Source organism: Urocampus carinirostris, chromosome 6 (genome assembly GCF_059441175.1).
Source record: "Urocampus carinirostris isolate Australia breed hairy pipefish chromosome 6, RoL_Ucar_1.0, whole genome shotgun sequence".
Taxonomy (NCBI): domain Eukaryota; kingdom Metazoa; phylum Chordata; class Actinopteri; order Syngnathiformes; family Syngnathidae; genus Urocampus; species Urocampus carinirostris.
The window spans coordinates 46031249-46048864 of NC_142354.1; the positions used below are offsets into that span (position 1 = coordinate 46031249).

General features: G+C 44.2%; 1 protein-coding gene across 4 annotated transcripts; it reads right to left on the minus strand.

Moving 5' to 3' along the window:
- Positions 1-813: 813 nt before the first annotated feature.
- rybpb (RING1 and YY1 binding protein b) lies at positions 814-13963 on the minus strand. 4 transcript variants are annotated; one of them, XM_088339092.1, is made up of 6 exons: positions 13693-13963; positions 13249-13371; positions 7129-7497; positions 5763-5861; positions 2580-2851; positions 814-1287 (listed from the first exon to the last, which is right to left on the minus strand). In XM_088339092.1, exons 1-5 carry the CDS (start codon positions 13716-13718, stop codon positions 2605-2607), a joined length of 864 nt encoding a protein of 287 aa, XP_088195218.1. In that variant the 5' UTR covers positions 13719-13963; the 3' UTR covers positions 814-1287; positions 2580-2604. The 4 variants fall into 4 exon arrangements, with proteins under 4 accessions (XP_088195218.1, XP_088195217.1, XP_088195216.1 ...); XM_088339091.1 differs by having other exon boundaries at positions 814-1335; positions 2576-2851; XM_088339090.1 differs by having other exon boundaries at positions 2576-2851; positions 13693-13962.
- Between the last annotated feature and the right edge of the window lie 3653 nt (positions 13964-17616).

The following is a 17616-nucleotide window of genomic DNA, read 5'->3' on the forward strand; positions in this document are numbered from 1 at the left end:
TGTTTATGAACAGATGAACAGGATGGCCTCGGGGTGCTGTGTTGTAGTTTAGCCACAGCGGAGTGGATGACGTCACACGCTAAGCCAAAAGTTGGACGTCCCAATCTTTGTGCCCAGGGTTACACCGCCTCCTGTTCACGTAGATAGCGAGTCTGCTTCCTCTCCGCTTCCCACAGGCTTTGGTGTCTCTGTGTGCCCAAACAGCGCAGAAGCCGGGTAGCTCCACGTAAGCGTCCGGGATGCTCGACATGAGCTACGTTTCGGTAAAACACAGCAAACTGCACTCCCTGTACGCTTTGATGTTTTCTTTGATATTGTCTTATTTGGTAGAGAGCTCACATTTACCATGATTACGGACGGTACCGGAGACTTATAACGCCGCTAGCCTCTTAGCCTTAGCTTCGGCTCTGCATCGACGATAGGGCCCCCTCGTCACGCCGGCACGAGAATTCTTCAGGGCAAGGAGTCGATTCCTCAAATCAACACATTTTTGTGCGTTAAAACCCAGGACGAAAAACACCGAAGATAGAAGCTGACAATAAAAACAATAAATCACAAAAAGAGCGAAATGATGTCAATAAGATCGGCCAAGTCATACCTAAGACTTATAACATTGGTAAAATGGCGGCGCCCTCTGTTGGCTGCATCGGCTCGCTACAACGGGTCAGGTGTATCGACATTTTGTTCTGTGTACATTGTTACAAAGAATGACAATACAAAGGAAATTATTATTATTATTATTATTAGTATCCGTAAGTCCTTTTTTTCATGCCCAACACTGCCCCCAAGAGGCAAAAAGAGTGACGACGAGCATTGACACGGATGACAAGACTCTTTATTTCAAAGCTTCTTCATCGCCAACATTTAACGCTTGCATGATTCATCACGTGGATATGAAATTCCTTTGGTCCTTCAATAAATAAAACTAATATCATATACACATTTATTCTTTATACAATTTGATACAGCTCAAAGGAAATCGGCGTCCGGACCCTTGCTGGTGACGGGCGGCGCTCTTCGAATGACTATTTGGCAAAAGTACAAACAAATTCCATCCACAAAAAGCGGCGGGACGGAGGGACGGACAGAGGGACGGACGGCGGACCTTCTCGGGTTGGCGTCAAAGTCCGTTGGAGAGACGTCAGCCAATTTCCCTCGCCGGCCGAGGGGCCAAAAGCAAAAGTTCGGACGGCCGTCGCCAAAAAAGTCCGGGCGAGACCGTCTCGGTCGGTCCCGGCGTCTCCTCCTTGAAATCAACTTTTCACAGTGTATGTAGCACCTTCGTGTCTTGGTGTGTATCGTTTCAAAATGGCGGCAGGAGGGTGGACCCGCCATATGTAGAAAAAAAAAAGAGAACTAAATCAATACCTGCAAATATATGCCATAGAAATGAATCAACACATCACGTAGACAAGTTATTGAGTTGTACATGTTGTCGTTTGTCAAGTATTCGTTGATTTCGGCATTCGTTTTGTTTTGCCGGAATAATACGTTATTCAGATGAGGGGGCGGGTCAAAAGGGCGGAGCCTTTCACGGTTGATCGTTACGAATAAATCGACACAACAATAAATCACCGAAATATATGACGTCAATGCCAATTCTTCAATGATTTATGCCTTTTTGTCTTTGATTTCAGTATTTTTTTCTTGTATCCATCCACTATCTGCACCACTTATCCACAGTAGGGTCGCGGGGATGCTGTAGCCCATCCCAGCTATCTTCTGGCAGTGGGCAGGGGACACAGGGACAGACAACTCGCTCTCTCGTTCACACCTAGGGACAATTTGGACCGGCCAATCAACCTGACATGCATGTTCTTGGAATGTGGGGGGGAAACCGGAGTGCCCGGTGGAAACCCACGCGAGCACGGGGAGAACATGCAAACTCCACACAGCAGGTTCCATCTCATGACCTCAAAACTGTGCCCCACACGCGCCGCGGTGCTGCCCTATTTCGTGTATTCTGTTGTGTATTAAGTCATGGATTCTGTCTTATTTTGTCCCCCAAAATGTTATTCAAATGATTGGTTGATGAGTGCTAAACTATTAAGCTACCAAACCAATCAACTAATGGGTGAAAAGAACAGTTTAAATCGCCCACTCATCTGAATAACATTTAAAAAATAACATTCTGAATGAAATAAATGACAAAGTACACAACACTATTAACACTGAATGAATATCTGACAAATTATACGGCCAACTCATTACAAAGGAAATGAAAACACATAAGAAATGACAAAACACATAAGGTGACAGAATAAATACGGAGATAAATGAAAAATAAACCAGGAAGTAGGTGACAAAACACAAAAATATGTTACAAAGGACAAAAAAAATAGATCCAATGATGTCACATATGTATAGGTTCATTTAGTTTCAATGGCACGTATTTTGAAATGATAATTCATCCCTACATTTCTTTCTACGTACGACAGGACGGGTCACATCGGGAAGAAAAGACGAAAGCGTCCGGGTAATAAATAAGAATACAACAAACTCAAAAAAAAAAATTTGTTCGTGGTGCCCGACGGACAAACGGAGAAAAGTTCTCGGGCCTCGTATCAAACAATACCTACGAGCGTCCTCCAGGGGGCGCGGCCGTCAGAAAGACTCGTCGTGGTTGGCCGACAGGTGTCCTTTGGGCGTGGAGGCCCTGGAGGATCCCTTGTCGGCGCTTTCGGAACCCGAACTGGGCCGGCGCCGATCCGAAGCGGCGCCGGGCGCGGCGGCGGCGGGCGTGGCCGAAGTTCGGCTCTTCTCTTTAAAGTCCGTGATGATGACCGTCACGTTGCCCACCGTGATGGCCAGTTGTTGCGCCGTGCTCCGATCCACGTTCTTCAGTTTGGGCCTAGGAGGGGGCGGAGTCAGCGTGAGAACCGATCGTACCGTAGGAAGGTTCTGCTCATGGCTCCCGCCGGAGTCTCACGAACTTGTGTTATTCAGGGTTCGTACACTTGTCGTATGGGCAAATTTCGAGCACTTTTTTCAAGACTTTCAAAGCCAAATTCTCCAGGACTGGTTAAAAAAGAAATCCAGTGCCGATCAAAAAGAGCCCTAAAATCAGTTTCAAACCCTGACTTACAGCCCCAACTTTAACTCCTAAACCTAGCCATTACCCAGTTTCAGACAGTGAGCCGAGGTCCAAACCCATTTCCAAACCCTACATTCAGTTTAGAACCCCAATATGGAGCTCAAAATCCAGTTCCTGACTGACCCTAAACTTAGCTGTAATACTAGCCCTAACACGAGATCAGACCCTAAATTCAGTCTAATACCCCTGTAAGAAGCCTTAGTTTTAAACCTAAACTTCATCCCCAACCTAATTCTGGAACCCTAAAATCTGTTTAAACCAGGACTTATAGCCCCAACCTTAGCTCCTAAACCTAGCCATTACCCTGTTTCGACTGTGACCCTAGGTCAAAACCGGTTTCCAGACCCTACATTAAATTTAGAACCCCAATATGGAGCTCAAACTCCAGTTCCTGACCCTAAACCTAGCTGTAATATTACCCCTATAAGAAGCCTTAGTTTTAAACCTAAACTTCATCCCCAACTTAATTCAGAAACCCTAAAATCTGTTTAAAACCCTAACAGTCGAAACCCTAGCTCCTAACTTTAGCCCTAACCCCGTTTCAAACTGTACCCTAGCTCTAAACCTATTTTGGAGCCCGACATTCAGTTCAGAACCCTAATATGAAGCTCAAACTCTTGTCCCTAATCCTAGACCTACCTCTAGCTGTAACACTAGCCCCAACCCTATTTCAGACCCTACATTTCGTTTAATACCCTAATAAGGGGCTTAAACCTTAGTCTCTAAAAGCGTATTTGAACACCTAACCCAAGAAAAATGTCACACACTCGATCTAAAATGAAGGCTCTTTTCATACCTTGAAAACACAACAGTAAAATTCAAGCATTTTTAAAAAGTCTGAATATTTTTAAATATATAAATGCAAAGTGATTCAAATATAGCTTTTAGTCAAGTCATGATCAGAACGATCGCAAAGACTGTGGCGTGTATTCGGCGTTGCAGTGTTCGCATCGCCCCGCCTGCAATGTGATTAGACGGCTGGGGAAAACGTGACATCGACGAGCGTGGCGTTTCCCCTAAGCGGAACCTTTTTTAACTCTCGGCGACGACAAAAAAAAAAAGGTTTATCGAGCGTTCCTGGCCAAAAACCTGCCCGGCACCTCGTCGCACCGTCGGCGTTTTCGACGGAGCTTAAAAACGTGGTCATGTTGTTGCAGGCTCGTGGACAAACTCGCTCCGAGCAGGAAAACGCTCTGGTGGATTCAGAACCCTAACTGTAGCCAATAGGTTAACCTTACAATAACCTCCTGTACACCATTGAAGAAGAACAGGCATCCTAAAAGCACCGATAATGATATTTAATACCACATCAGCAATAGGAGCATTACAATTTAAGTGAAAACTCATATCGATGCTTTGGTCTGTTGACTACCCGTTAGGACACCTTTAAATAGTACTACATCCGCATCGGAACATCAGTAGTTATTGTTAGACACATTAGATGTTGATCAGATCATTTCATGAAACTTCTGTCTCGTTTAACACGCTTTAGGAGCGTGACTATTTTGTCATTGCTTTTCAGAATGTTAGATGATGAAAATGTTTCATTGAATGGAAAATCAGAATTTTCCAGTTATACTAGTGTAGTTATTCAATCATAAGAATATGACTTGGATAGTCACATTATTCATTTAGTTGTTATAAATGCACATCATATTTTAATGAACTATTCACTTGCTCTTGTTGGGGATAGAAATGATTGTGAAAGGATAGTGGGATGGTTAGACGCGTTATAAAGGATGGGCTGGGCACCCGTATGATGCAGCAGGGATAAACCAGCGAAAGCTGTCGGGCCCTGCTGTTGAACAAAAGAGCGTGTTGCGTCACCCTGACCCGAGTGACACGGCCGCTTTCTCGCGTCCCGTTTCATCCGGAGGGACCAAAGCATGACCGACTTAGGTGCCGAGGTGCCTAACTTGTTTGGGCAATTGGGTTGGCCATGGTCCCAAAAGTTTTGTGTGTTTTTTTTGCTTTTTTTCCCCCTTTTTTATTTTCTTTGTTTTTGTACGTGTTTGTCTTGCTGTCAGTCACCCCTTTCAAGGGATATGACCAGGGCGGGTAGGTGGCGAGCTAGCTAGATTTACTTATTGCGTTCCTATGAATGCATTTGATCATATCGGTATTTTTCCAACAATAGTCTCCCGATGCGTCAACCTCATCTTATCACGCGACCTTGAAGATTCAGCCTTGTGCCGTTCTTCTTTTTGCCTTCTAATGTGAGTTCCCAGTGTAGGTTAGTAGTGCATGTTCCATTTTTTTCAAATCTTCCTGCTATAAGAAACATTTTGGCGTGGCTTTTGAAAGGAGAACGCCCTCCTGAACATTCAGTCCGGAGCGCACTCCGTTTGACTTTGTAACTTTGTCATAAATGTCTTTGACGGAACGTCCCTCTCCAACTCGGTTTTTCTGGGTTGGAATCCCAGAAGTTGAACGCTCGGCGACACACGGATGGTTAACGCCAACGCAAGGAGTCTTTTTAGCATTCGGCAGTTTACGAGGGCACACGTTCGTCGTCGACGTCGCTTTTTCATTTTGCGTTTGAATTCAAAATCCACAAAATATTCTTGCCAGGTGGCGTGCCCCCAAATCCACCAAGGTTTGGCAAAATCCACGGGAAACACCGAATCGCTGACAGTCGGAGGGTGCGGCCAGACGCCACGGTGCCTACCTGCAGACGTGATTGTTCTTGGCGCTCTTGGTCAGCGATTTTGCCGACTGGATGCTCTGCTTGTCGCTGGGGGAACTCTGGTGCCCGTCCGATTTAGGCCTGGGGGAGGAAAACAGGGACGATGGGTGAGTTCACGGGAGAGTTACGGGTGAGGCGGCCAATTTACCAAATCATTTGCCCTCGTTCCTACTCAACTGCAACTGATACGACTGAACGCTTTTAAGAATTGGTCATCTCAGCCATACTGTGGAGAATAGTGCCTGGAATTGGTGGTTTCTCTGCCACCAGACCGTATTGCATTGACTTGTTCCCGTTCCTTGAAGATTAAAGGGAACTCCGGAGACTGGATGATGCCACCGGTAAGACCAAAAGGGAACTGTAGCGTTTCTAAAAGATAACTTCACCCGCTGTCCAGTTCACACTTTGACTCGGGGGTGAAACGGTTGAAATGTGGAGAGCTTGTATAGATTGAATACTGTACTGCCGATGCTCCCATTATGTATTATCTAGATCGATAGATACTCTATTCATCCCCGTAGGGAAATTGACACTTCCGGCAGTATCCTAGTGTTGAAAAATAAAAAGATAAAATAAAAGATATAGAATACAAAAATTCCCAATACAACGTTTTGCCTTGGAGTATTTAAATAGTGCTACGGAAAATACACACTGTCATAAAAATAGGGTAATATGCAAATGTGTGTGGGGGGGTGTAATGTGGGCTTCTACTCCCACAGGTGGAGTTAAAGAGCCTCATGGCATGAGGAAGAAATGATCTCCTCAGTCAGTCTGTGGAACAAGACCGTGATTATCATCTAGGTATCGTTGGAAAGAACATGGACTCGTTTCTCAAAAAGGGTCTTTTCAGACACCGTGGCGGTGTTTTGTATTTTGAGCCCATGCATTTGGGAAAAGAGCAGCTCGCTGTTTTCCTCATTGCCACCACAGAAAATAAAATTAAAAAAGAGTAAGCATATTTAAAGATGTCGTGTTTAAAAGGTAGCAAAAAGTAGCGTTTTGTAGTCTGGAATTTATGGTAAGTATTGGCAAGGAAAACCTTTGTGAAGAGGTCGCAGGTTTGATTCCCGGCTCCTCCGTGTTATATGTGGAAGTGTCCTTGGGCAAGACACTGAATCCCTAAGGCCCCCAATAAGCAGGTTGGCGCCCTGCATGGCTGCTATTGGTGTGTGAGTGTGTGTGTGAATGGGTAAGTGTGAAGCACATTGTAAAGCGCTTTGGGAAGGTCTTCATTGACCTGAAAAGCGCTAGAGAAATGCAGACCATTTACCATTTATGTGCACGATGTGGATTGAGAAGCGAGGTTTTCTGTAAAATCTTGGAAATAATCTCATTTTTGTAGACGCACCTCCTCTTTTTGAGGCCGAGCGTCTTGGCCGGGACGAGGTCCGGCTCGGCGTGGGCTTTTTCCGGGGCGGGGGCTTCGGGGGCTTGGGGGGCTTCGGGGGCTCCCCGCTCCGGCTTTTTCCGCTCGCTCTCGTCCACGTCTCTGTCGGGCCCGGCCGATTCGGGAAGCTCGGCCAGTCGGGGGCGGGGCTCGGCGAGTTGTGGGCGGGGCTCTTCGACCTCGGGTAGGGGGTCCCCGTAGGCGCTCTCGGCGTCGCCGTCCCCCCGGTCTCGGTCGGCCCGATCGCGGCGGTCCTTTTTGGCGGGCGGCGGCATCGGAAACTGCTGGGCTGCTTGCTGGGCCACCAGTTGAGAGTTGATCCGGGGTTTCCTGCAGAAGAGAAGGAAGGACGAACGAGAGAAAGATGAAAAAAAGGGGAAAAGGAAGAGGCAAAAAATGACAAGGCGGAAGAAGAGGAAGAAAAAAAATAACAGAAGGAAGAAAGGGAAGAAGCATAAGAGATGGAAGAAGAGGAAGGAGGGGAGGAGCAGGCGGAAGAAAAGTAAAATAAGAGTAGGAAGAAGAAAAAGAAAGGAAGGGGAAGAAGGGGGATTAAAATAAAAGAGGGGAGAATAAAATAAAATAAAAAAAGATGGCGGAAAGGAGGAAGAAAAAGGGGTTAAAAGAAAAAGATTAGGAAAAGGAAAAACAAGAAGAAAAGGAGGAAGAAGAAAAAAGAACATGATGATTCAGGTTTTGTACACCTTTGGCAGGGCCAAAATAAAGCTTATTTATTTATTTCAAAGCCAAACCTGTACATTTTTTCAGTACCAATAAAATTAAAAATTTGGTGTGTATCAGTTTTCTTGGAAAGGAGAATATTTTAGGCCATTTTCAACTGTTTTCTACACAATGGTAATGGCATCCTTTTGTTTCCTTTTTTGGCACCAGCACTTCCCGTTTGAGAAAAAAAACTTGTGCTCAATGACTTAATGGCAACAAAGGAAGAATCTAGGGCTGCAACAACTAATTGAGCATCTCATCGCGTGATTTGTGAGCCATTAAGTACATCAAATCAATGCAAGTGAGTGCACACAATACCACTTTGATCCGGCAGAAGGCGCCAAAACAAGAAAAATACATTACTTTTTTTGAATTGAACACTGAATCACATTTCAACTTTGTAATATTGGACTGTCAATTTTCAAGGGAAGAGAAAAGAATGCAAAAGTACTGAATTTGAAAAGAAGTCAAATGAATAAAGCCAAAAGCAAAATAATAATTATGACAAATGTAAATGTTCTGCATTTCTATAGCGCTTTTCAAGTCAATGAAAACCCCCCAAAGCGCTTTACAATGTGATTCACGCTTTCCTTTTTGACACACACTTAACTAACCGATAGCCGCGTCAGCCATGCAAGGCAACTACCTGCTCATCAAGGTTTTTAGGTTTTGTAGCGAGCGATGGAGTTTTGGCCAACCACTCTTGTTAAAGTTCGAAATCCAAAAGCGCCGACCAAAAACGCGATTCAAAGTTTGCAAGCGCCACACTATGCCACACCCACTCATTGAATGTCATGGCGGGCTTCGTAAACAAAGTCCCAGAGTCAACAAACGAGAAGGAATCGAAGCTTGCACCGAAGAAGGGCGCTACATCGCTTGTTTGGACCTTTTTTGATTTTAACAAAGCGGACGTGGAACGGGAGAAAACGCCCGTTGCAGAATTTGCAGTAGATGGGGATGATGCCAATGAATGTCTTTCTTCTGTTGGTAATTAATTTTGTACATTTTCTACATATTACTCATTATCGGTTTGAGTAATTCAGTTCAAACCTCCATTGCTGACAAGATTCTTAAGCAGATGATGTATAATTTTTATATTGGAAATGTTCATCATATTCAAAGATTAACCAAAACAAAAAACAAAAAATTGAGAAAAGTGAAAGCGGGTTTACATTTTTGATGCATACAAAATATTGCTTTAGTTTTTGTTCAGCATGATAAGTCCAAATATGATCTTTAGCAGGTGTAAAGCATACATTTGTACGCATGTTTGTTTATTGCCAAGTCAGTTGAAAAACACTTGGGTTTTTTTTGTATTCCAGTGTGGACATTTTTCTAGTTTTCCAAAAGGTCAATATTAGAATAAAGAGGAGGAAATTGAAAATGTCCGATTCATCGTAAAAAATAAGGGACTGTTTCATCGATGCCGAGAAGAATTCCCATCTCGGCTCGTTGTCTTTGAGGCCTCGTTGAGAGACAAAGACACGCCAACGATCCGCGCCATCCGCCCGAACGGCAGAGGGGGAGAGCGCTTTGTGTCGGCGCTGGCTCGCCAGGTTACTCCGGGACGCTCGCTCGCCAAACGCTCGTCTCTCCGCTCTGGCATTTGCATTCTTCTCTTTCTGCTCTGTATCCGTTCCGCTTAAACAAGATGTCCTCTTTCAGCTCCGTGGCGTTTTTGTGGCCTTATAAAAGCCAAGATTGTCGATTTGGGACTTCGGAGCACATCGGACAAAAAAACGCATTGAAATGAACATCCTAACTCAATTCTCTTAAAAGTTGCCAGAAAAATCATTGCTATTTTCAAGTAAAATCGATTTGTTTGGTTGGTTGACCGTGTCTATTTATAATAATAAACCTGGCAATGACATAGTAGCAACATAATAATAACATAACAATAAGTTGTCATTCTAGAAATGCGCCGATTAGTAACATGAAAGTCGCTCGTCGCTTGAATAAGCTTGGAGACCGAGGGTATGAACATCCATCCATCCATTATCTGCAGCGCTTATCCTAAGTAGGGTCGCGGGAGTTCTGGAGCCCATCCCAGCTGTCTTCAGGCAGTGGACAGGGGACATCCTCAACTGCTTGCCAGCCAGTCACAGAGACAGACAACTCACTGGCTCATTCCCACCTAGGGACAATTTGGACCGCCCAATGAACCTGACATGCATGTTTTTGGAATGTGGGAGGACACCGGAGTGCCAGGAGGAAACCCACGCCAGCACGGGGAGAACATGCAAACTCCACGGGAAGGTCAGATCTCATGACCTCAGGACTGTGTCGCACACGCGCTAACCACTGTGCCGCCGTGCTGCCCCTTTCATATTCAATAAAGAAATATTTGATTTCCCCTAAGAATGTAACCCGTGCGATAACTGTATTTGGAAAGGTGACCTCGCCTGACGTCACCGAGTTCTGGCGCCGTTGCTGTCGGCCAGGTGTGCAGGTGAACAGGTGTGCAGCTGCGCGCCATACCTTTCTAAAATCCTTCAAAGCAAAGCAAGTAAAAGCTGCAAAAGAATAAGAGGGGGGGCATTTTTTGCAGGAGTATTATTGTGGTATTATTTCCATAGTAGATTATTTGTAGTATTACTGTGGTTGTGTTAGTGCAGTATTTCTGTGGTCATTTTTCCCATTTTAATATTTGGGCAGTCGTATTGTGGTACTTTTTCATAGTAGATTATTCGCAGAATTACTGTCGTTGTATTTGTTTAGTATTTCGATCCAAAATTTTCTGTAGGAGTATTTTGGAATGATTGTATTACTGTAGTGCCATTTTTGTAGTATGTATTTCGATGTATTATTGTAGTAGTTCTATTGCCTTTTTGTAGTATTCGTCTGGTATTTCCATAGTGCAGACGCTCCCCTACTTACAACCATTCGACTGAGGATAAACGTTAAATATCAACATTTTTTGGGGGGATGTGGAAAAATATCCAGTCATTGCTGTAAGTTCGATTTTGTATCCTTTGCACCTTTTTCCCAGTACAGGACATTACTGTAGTGCTTCTTTCCGCCGTGTGGTGGCGCTGTAAGAAGTCAACCTACATCCACCCCGAAGAAGAAATCTGGCTTCCTCTTCCTCGTTTGTCTGTAAACATTCTATACTGTAGCTCCAGCGCGCTAAGAACGTTGACGTTTTTATTGTTTAATATCTCGTGCATCCATTGAATACGGTTGGTGCAAAGTGGGAAGAAGAGGCGAGCCGTTTCTTTTGAAATGAAAGTGGAATAAGAAAGCTCGATGCGGTTGAGAAAATGGTTGGATGGCTTTTTTTTCATCCACTTTTTTCTACAGGGGCGGAACTCTTCAAGCGCATCTTCCTAGAGGAAGTTAAACTGAACTTGATTTATCTTTATAGTTGTGTTTATTTGTTTGGCCCTTAATCACAAAGAGTCTCAAAGGGCTGCACAGAACACAGAATGTCAACGCCTAATGTGTAGCTTTGTTTTTCAGTACAGTGGAACCTCGGTTTTCGTACGCCTCTCAGTTCGGACAAATCGGCGTTCGACCAAAAATTTCGAGAAATTCTTGCTTCGCTGTTCGGTCAAAAAATCGTAGTACGAACGCCGGTACGCTAGGGTGCGAAGCTGAGCGGCGTACGGATGTTTTAGCCCCTAATTATGCCTCCGAAGAAGGTCGGTGCAAGCGGGACAGGTGAAAAAAGACAAGTTGTTCGTCCAACTATTGCCTTTAAGAAAGACATAATAGCTAAATATGAAAGAGGTGTACAAATTTGCGATCTTGCTAGTGAATACGGCATGGATGTTGAGAACCAGCGGAGGTGCTAACCACATGGTGTGTGTATGTTGTGTCGCTCATTGCAGGTCGATTGTTCCTTTTTTTTAGACTGGTTATTGTCATTATTTATGTTTTCACAAATATATAAAAAGGATGATGTTGGTTAAAATTGAGATTGAAAAATATATCAGGTTGAATTCATTGTAAAAGTTAAAACCACTATACGATCACTTGTTAAAAGTATCTTATTATTGTAATGGTTGATTTTATAAACTGTATCGTATGTCAACTGTCAAGAAAACTATTTGATATGTTTAGAGCAGTCTCCAGCGCGCTGCTAACAATATTGAGAACCGGCGGAGGTGCTAACCACATGGTGTGTGTATGTTGTGTCGCTCAACTGTAATAAAAGCCTCATCATCCAGTCCAGCCTGTATGTGGATCCTTGGTGGGACGTGTACGCCGCACGTTACATGTATAAGCCTTAAACATACTTCTATAAACCCTAAAGGTACAAAATATAGCACAAACAAATTCGACTTACGATCTCCTTCGTAAGTAGGGCAGCGTCTGTGCTTGTTTTGTAATATCACTAGCTGTGTTTTTATAGTATTTCTGTCAAACGTTTTTTGTAGTAGTTCTATTGCATTCATTTTAGTATTTTTTTTTGTAGTATTTTCTCCTTTTCAGAATGAAAACCAAAATATTAGATGAGGTCTCTTGGTGTGACTGTGGCGGATGTCAAGGTTCTGTTGGTATTATACAAAATCATGCATGGACTTGCTCCCTCATATCCTTCAGATTCAATTTCCCCCTACGTTCCGGTCCGGAGCCTTCGCTCTGAAAACGCTACTCGTGATCCCAAGAGCCAAGAAGAAATTGGCATGTTCCAGAGCTATCTCCTTTCGGGTCCCGTTGCTGTGGAATGCTCTTCCACCTGAGATTGGATCTGCAACCTTAGTGGAAATGTTTAAATCTAAACTTAATACCACTTCTACTCTATAGCATTCAAATAATCTATATTTTATGTTGACAATATCTGAGTATTATTTGCCCTCATGTAGGTTTTAGATCAGGGGATGGTGTCATCATAGTCTGTAGTTTGCAATAGTCTTTGAACTGAGCAGCCCTTTGAGACTCTTTGTGATGAAGGGCCAAACAAATAAACATGGCTTGACTTGTTGAGTTTTGAGTTTTTCCTTGCCCTCATGTAGGTTTTAGATCAGGGGATGCTGTCATAATAGTCTGTAATAGTCTTTGATCTGTGCAGCCCTTTGAGACTCTGTGATTAAGGGCCAAACAAATAAACATGGCTTGACTTGTTGAGGTTTTGAGTTTTTCCTTGCCCTCATGTAGGTTATAGTCTGTAGTTTACAATAGTCTGTGCAGCCCTTTGAGACTCTTTGTGATTAAGGGCCAAACAAATAAAGAGGACTTGACGTCACTGAGTTCGAGCATCCTCGGTGTCGGGCAGGTGTGCAGGTGCACGCCACACCTTTCTCAAATCCGCCGAATTGCAAAAACGTGCAAAAGATGAAGAGAGGGGCATTTATTCGTGGTGTGGGGCAATTGATTGAGGGACAGGGGGCAAAACAAGAGAGAAGTGGCACCTACCTCGTCGACGTGCCCTTCCTCACGTCGCAGATGCTGCATTTAAAAGCCTCCGCCGTGTTCCGGAAGGTGCAGACGCTGCAGTCCCAGTAGCCGTCGTCGGCTTGCTTGGCCTGCCGCTTCGGCCTGACGTACACAAAAAACAACCGTACAAAAATCACACGCTCGTTAAAGGCCCAATCGTCTCGGTTCCGATGGTTGGCGGTGCCGCCATGCGAGCGAAGCTAGCTCCCTCATCGCTCGCTCCCGCTAGCCTAGCTAACACGAAGGTCCGGCAGTTCCGTCCGTTTGTTCGCCGCCTGCAGACGAAACGAGGTCCGGGAGACGGAGAAGAGGTTCGGAAGATAGCGCGAAGAGAAAGGCCGACGGATCCCTTTGTGTGTCCGCCATAGTGACTGCAGAATCGGAGCTAGCGAGCAGAACCGTCCTCCCCAAACCGAACCTTACCTGTTAGGGCTCTTTTTGTCGCCCATGTTGGAGCAAAAGACGGGGACGACGAACCGAACCGCCCAGGAGGGCTTCCCTTTCCTTTTCCTTCCTTCTTTTTTTTCTTGTGTTGTTTTTTTTTTTATTTGCTTTTTTTTTTCCTCGGCTGGGCTCCGGGCGCGCCACCGAGACTGGCTTTGGCGCACCACGTGTTCTCTCTCCGCCAATCAGAAGGCGGCCCGCACCAACCTCGCCGAACTCCGACTGGCCCGGCCCATTTCGCCCAGCTCACCTCACATCACCCCGACCAACGCATCCGACAGCGCCGACGAGTCAAATACACCGGAACCCGACAACTCTCCTGTCCGATGGGCCAAAAGTCAAGTCCTGTTGATTTGTTTGGCTCTTAATCACAGAGTCTCAAAGGGCTGCACAGATCAAAGACTATTAGACTATGATGACAACATCCCCTGATCTAAAACCTACCTGAGGGCAAGGAAAAACTCAAAAACCTCAAGTCATGTTTATTTGTTTGGCCCTTAATCACAGAGTCTCAAAGGGCTGCACAGATCAAAGACTATTGCAAACTATAATTACAGACTATAATGACGGCATCCCCTCATCTAAAACCTACACGAGGGCAAATAATACACAGATATCATCAACATAAAATATAGGTTATTCATATGCTATGGAAAATAAGTGTGTTTGAAGCCTAGATTTCAACACTTCCACTGAGGTTGCAGATTCAATCTCAGGGGGAAGAGCATTCCACAGTATTGGGGCCCGAATGGAGAACGCTCTCCAACCTGCAGATCTTTTCTTGGCTCTTAGGATCACGAGTAGACCAGCATTTTCAGAGCCAAGGTTCTGGACCAGAACATGGTCAAGTCCTTTTTATTTGTATAGCCCTTAACCACAAAGAGTCTCAAAGGGCTGCTCAGGTAAAACATAGGGAGAAACTCAACCTGAATGACTTGAGGAGCCCAGTCCGTATATGATTTTATGTACAGTAATACCAACAGGAAAGCACGGCGGCACGGTGGTTAGCGTGTGTGCGGCACAGGTCATGGGTTCAAATCCAGCTAGCGGATTTCCTGTGCGGAGTTTGCATGTTCTCCCCATGCTTGCGTGGGTCTCCTTCGGGCACTCCGGTTTCCTCCCACATTCCAAAAACATTAATGTCAGGTTCATTGGCCGGTCCAAATTGTCCCTAGGTGTGAATGAGTGAATCGTCTGTCCCTGTGTGCCCTGCGATTGGCTAGCAACCGGTTCAGGGTGTCCCCTGCCCACTGCCCGGAGATAGCCGAGATGGGCTCCAGCACCCCCGCGACCCTACTGAGGATAAGCGGTACAGATAATGGATGGATGGATGGAGAATACCAACAGAACCTGAAAATCACATTTTAAGCTAACAGGGACACTCTCTTTTGAAAGATGACATTCTAAAGTTCTGTCCCAAACTGCAAGTGCTACTAACATTGAGTCATCTAAATTGGAATACGAAGCAATAGAAGATGAGTGTAGCATGGGAATATCAGCTGGAACAATAGCACGAGGTCTTACCTGGTCCCAGGTCAAATTTGATCACAATCCAAAGGAAACATTGCATTTCACACATTTTTTCTAAAGGCATGTCAAACAGACTATTTGGAGACAACCAGTTTACAGCTTTAAAACCTCTATCTGGATGTCACTCAACTTCTTGTGCCTTAACTCTGAAAAGACCAAAATGTTAGTTAGTGGTCCATCTAAATGACTTGTTCTCAAAAACGTCTCTGAACATTGACAAAGTGACTCAGTTAAAAATTGAGGTGTCATATTTGAACCCAAACTGTCCTTTCAAACACACATGAAGAAAATTACTAGAACAGCCTTTTTCCATCTTGACAACATTGCTAAAATTCGCCCTATGCTGTCTCAGTCAGACGCGGAGATTATAATTCACGCGTTTGTGACCTCCCGTCTCGATGACTATAATGCACTACTCTCTGGTCTCCCGAAGTCCAAAATCCAGAGGCTTCAGCTGGTACAAAATGCTGCAGCCCGGTTTTTAACTAAAGAAAGTTTGATCACAGAACCCTGATTTTAGCGAACCTGCATTGGCTCCCTGTTCGCTTAAGATGTGATTTTAAGGTTCTCTTGGTATTATACAAAATCATGCATGGACTTGCTCCCTCATATCCTTCAGATTGAATTCCCCCCTATGTTCCGGTCTGGAGCCTTTGCTCTGAAAACTCCGGTCTACTCGTGATCCCAAGAGCCAACCTCAGTGGAACTGTTTAAATCTAAACTTAAAACACACTTATACTCTATAGCATATGAATAATCTATAGTCTAGGTTGACAATATCTGTGTAGTATTTGCCCTCATGTAGGTTTTAGATGAGAGGATGGTGTCATAATAGTCTGTAGTTTGCAATAGTCTTTGATTCGCGCAGCCCTTTGTGACTCTTTGTGATTAAGGGCCAAACAAATCAACATAACTTGACTTAACTGTGCATTTTACTTTGGCAAATTTTTAGAAATTTCAAAAGAGTTGTAAAAATTGTGAAATAATGCAGGAATGCTTTTAGGCAGTTTTCTTTAATATATTGGCACCATCGTGTTTTTTTTAGAGCAAATATTTGACACAATCGGATTTACCGAACTCTCGTAAATGTAGTAACAAGACCGTGTGAATCATCAAGGGACTATCAGAGCACGTTGTTGGTGAGCTAACTCGGCTAGTTTTGGGCTATCGTGTTTCAGGATGACGGTGATGTTTTTCTGATGAGTACGTTTTGAAACGGCCATCATCTCTTAAATTTGAAGAGTTTACACTTCCCAATGATTTGTGACCCATTTAGGTGACTCCTGACGTCATGTAACGCTAAGGGGTTAAAAGCACTCGTTTTAGCCAAGGGGCCAAATGGCAGGAAAAACATTTTCAGAGCTGCCAGACGATTAAACTAATGGCACAAAAAACGTGTTTTACTTGGAGGACTGAGGTCTTTTCAGAGGCTCATAATTGAATTCTGATTAAGGGATGTCAGCTTTGATTAAAAAATGATTGTTCCAGGGATTTTTGTGAATATTTTGTTACTCTCCAATAGCGTTGATCTACACAAAGTTCCACGGCGACCCAAAAAATGGATCCCGTACTAATAGACGACTAAATAAGAACACAACACAAGAACGCAAAGTGAGGAAGGGTCAGTACTCACAAATAGAACGAAGAGCAACCAAACGCCTTGGTGAGCAGCAGAGTGAATGGTAATAATCTGGCAAAGCAGTGGAGCTTGCCAGCTCTCTCATAAAGACCCGAGATCTCTTTGATGGCTCACTGCTTTCGACTCTCTGAACTCTAAGTGACATCACATCATCACAGACATGATGATCAACTGTCAATTTGTAAAAAAACAAAAAGAAAACGACGGAAACAAATAATTGAATTGGTCTCCGCTAAAGTTTATTCGGCTAAACTGACAGACTGGAAGGGTGACAACATGAGCATCCAAACACTCATTTTAATGATTGATTTCATGAAGTCTTGACTTTGCCGTGTGGCTTTTAAAGGCAAAAAGAAAAGATACAAACTATTTTGGCTTCTTCGAATGGACACGCATTTATCGTATTTTCCGGGATATACTTATACTCTGCTAAGACTTACATGTGAAATAATGAACACATCTGAACAAAAATCCCCAAAATGAATCGAGAGCGTTCGAGAACAAGACATAACTGTCCTGCGAGTCAAATGTTCTCAAGTGGCACAGGATTGTCCAACAATAAGATTGTTTTTTGAAATTTGTGGCCAGGCCGGGGTCTGCATGAGCGCTTCTTCCTGACGACGGGGCGCTCTAATGCTGCTGGACAGACATTTCCAAACAAAAATGCCAAATTGAAACAAGATCGTGCAATAACAAGAGATGTCAAATGTCCCCAGCTAGCCAAAGATTGTCCC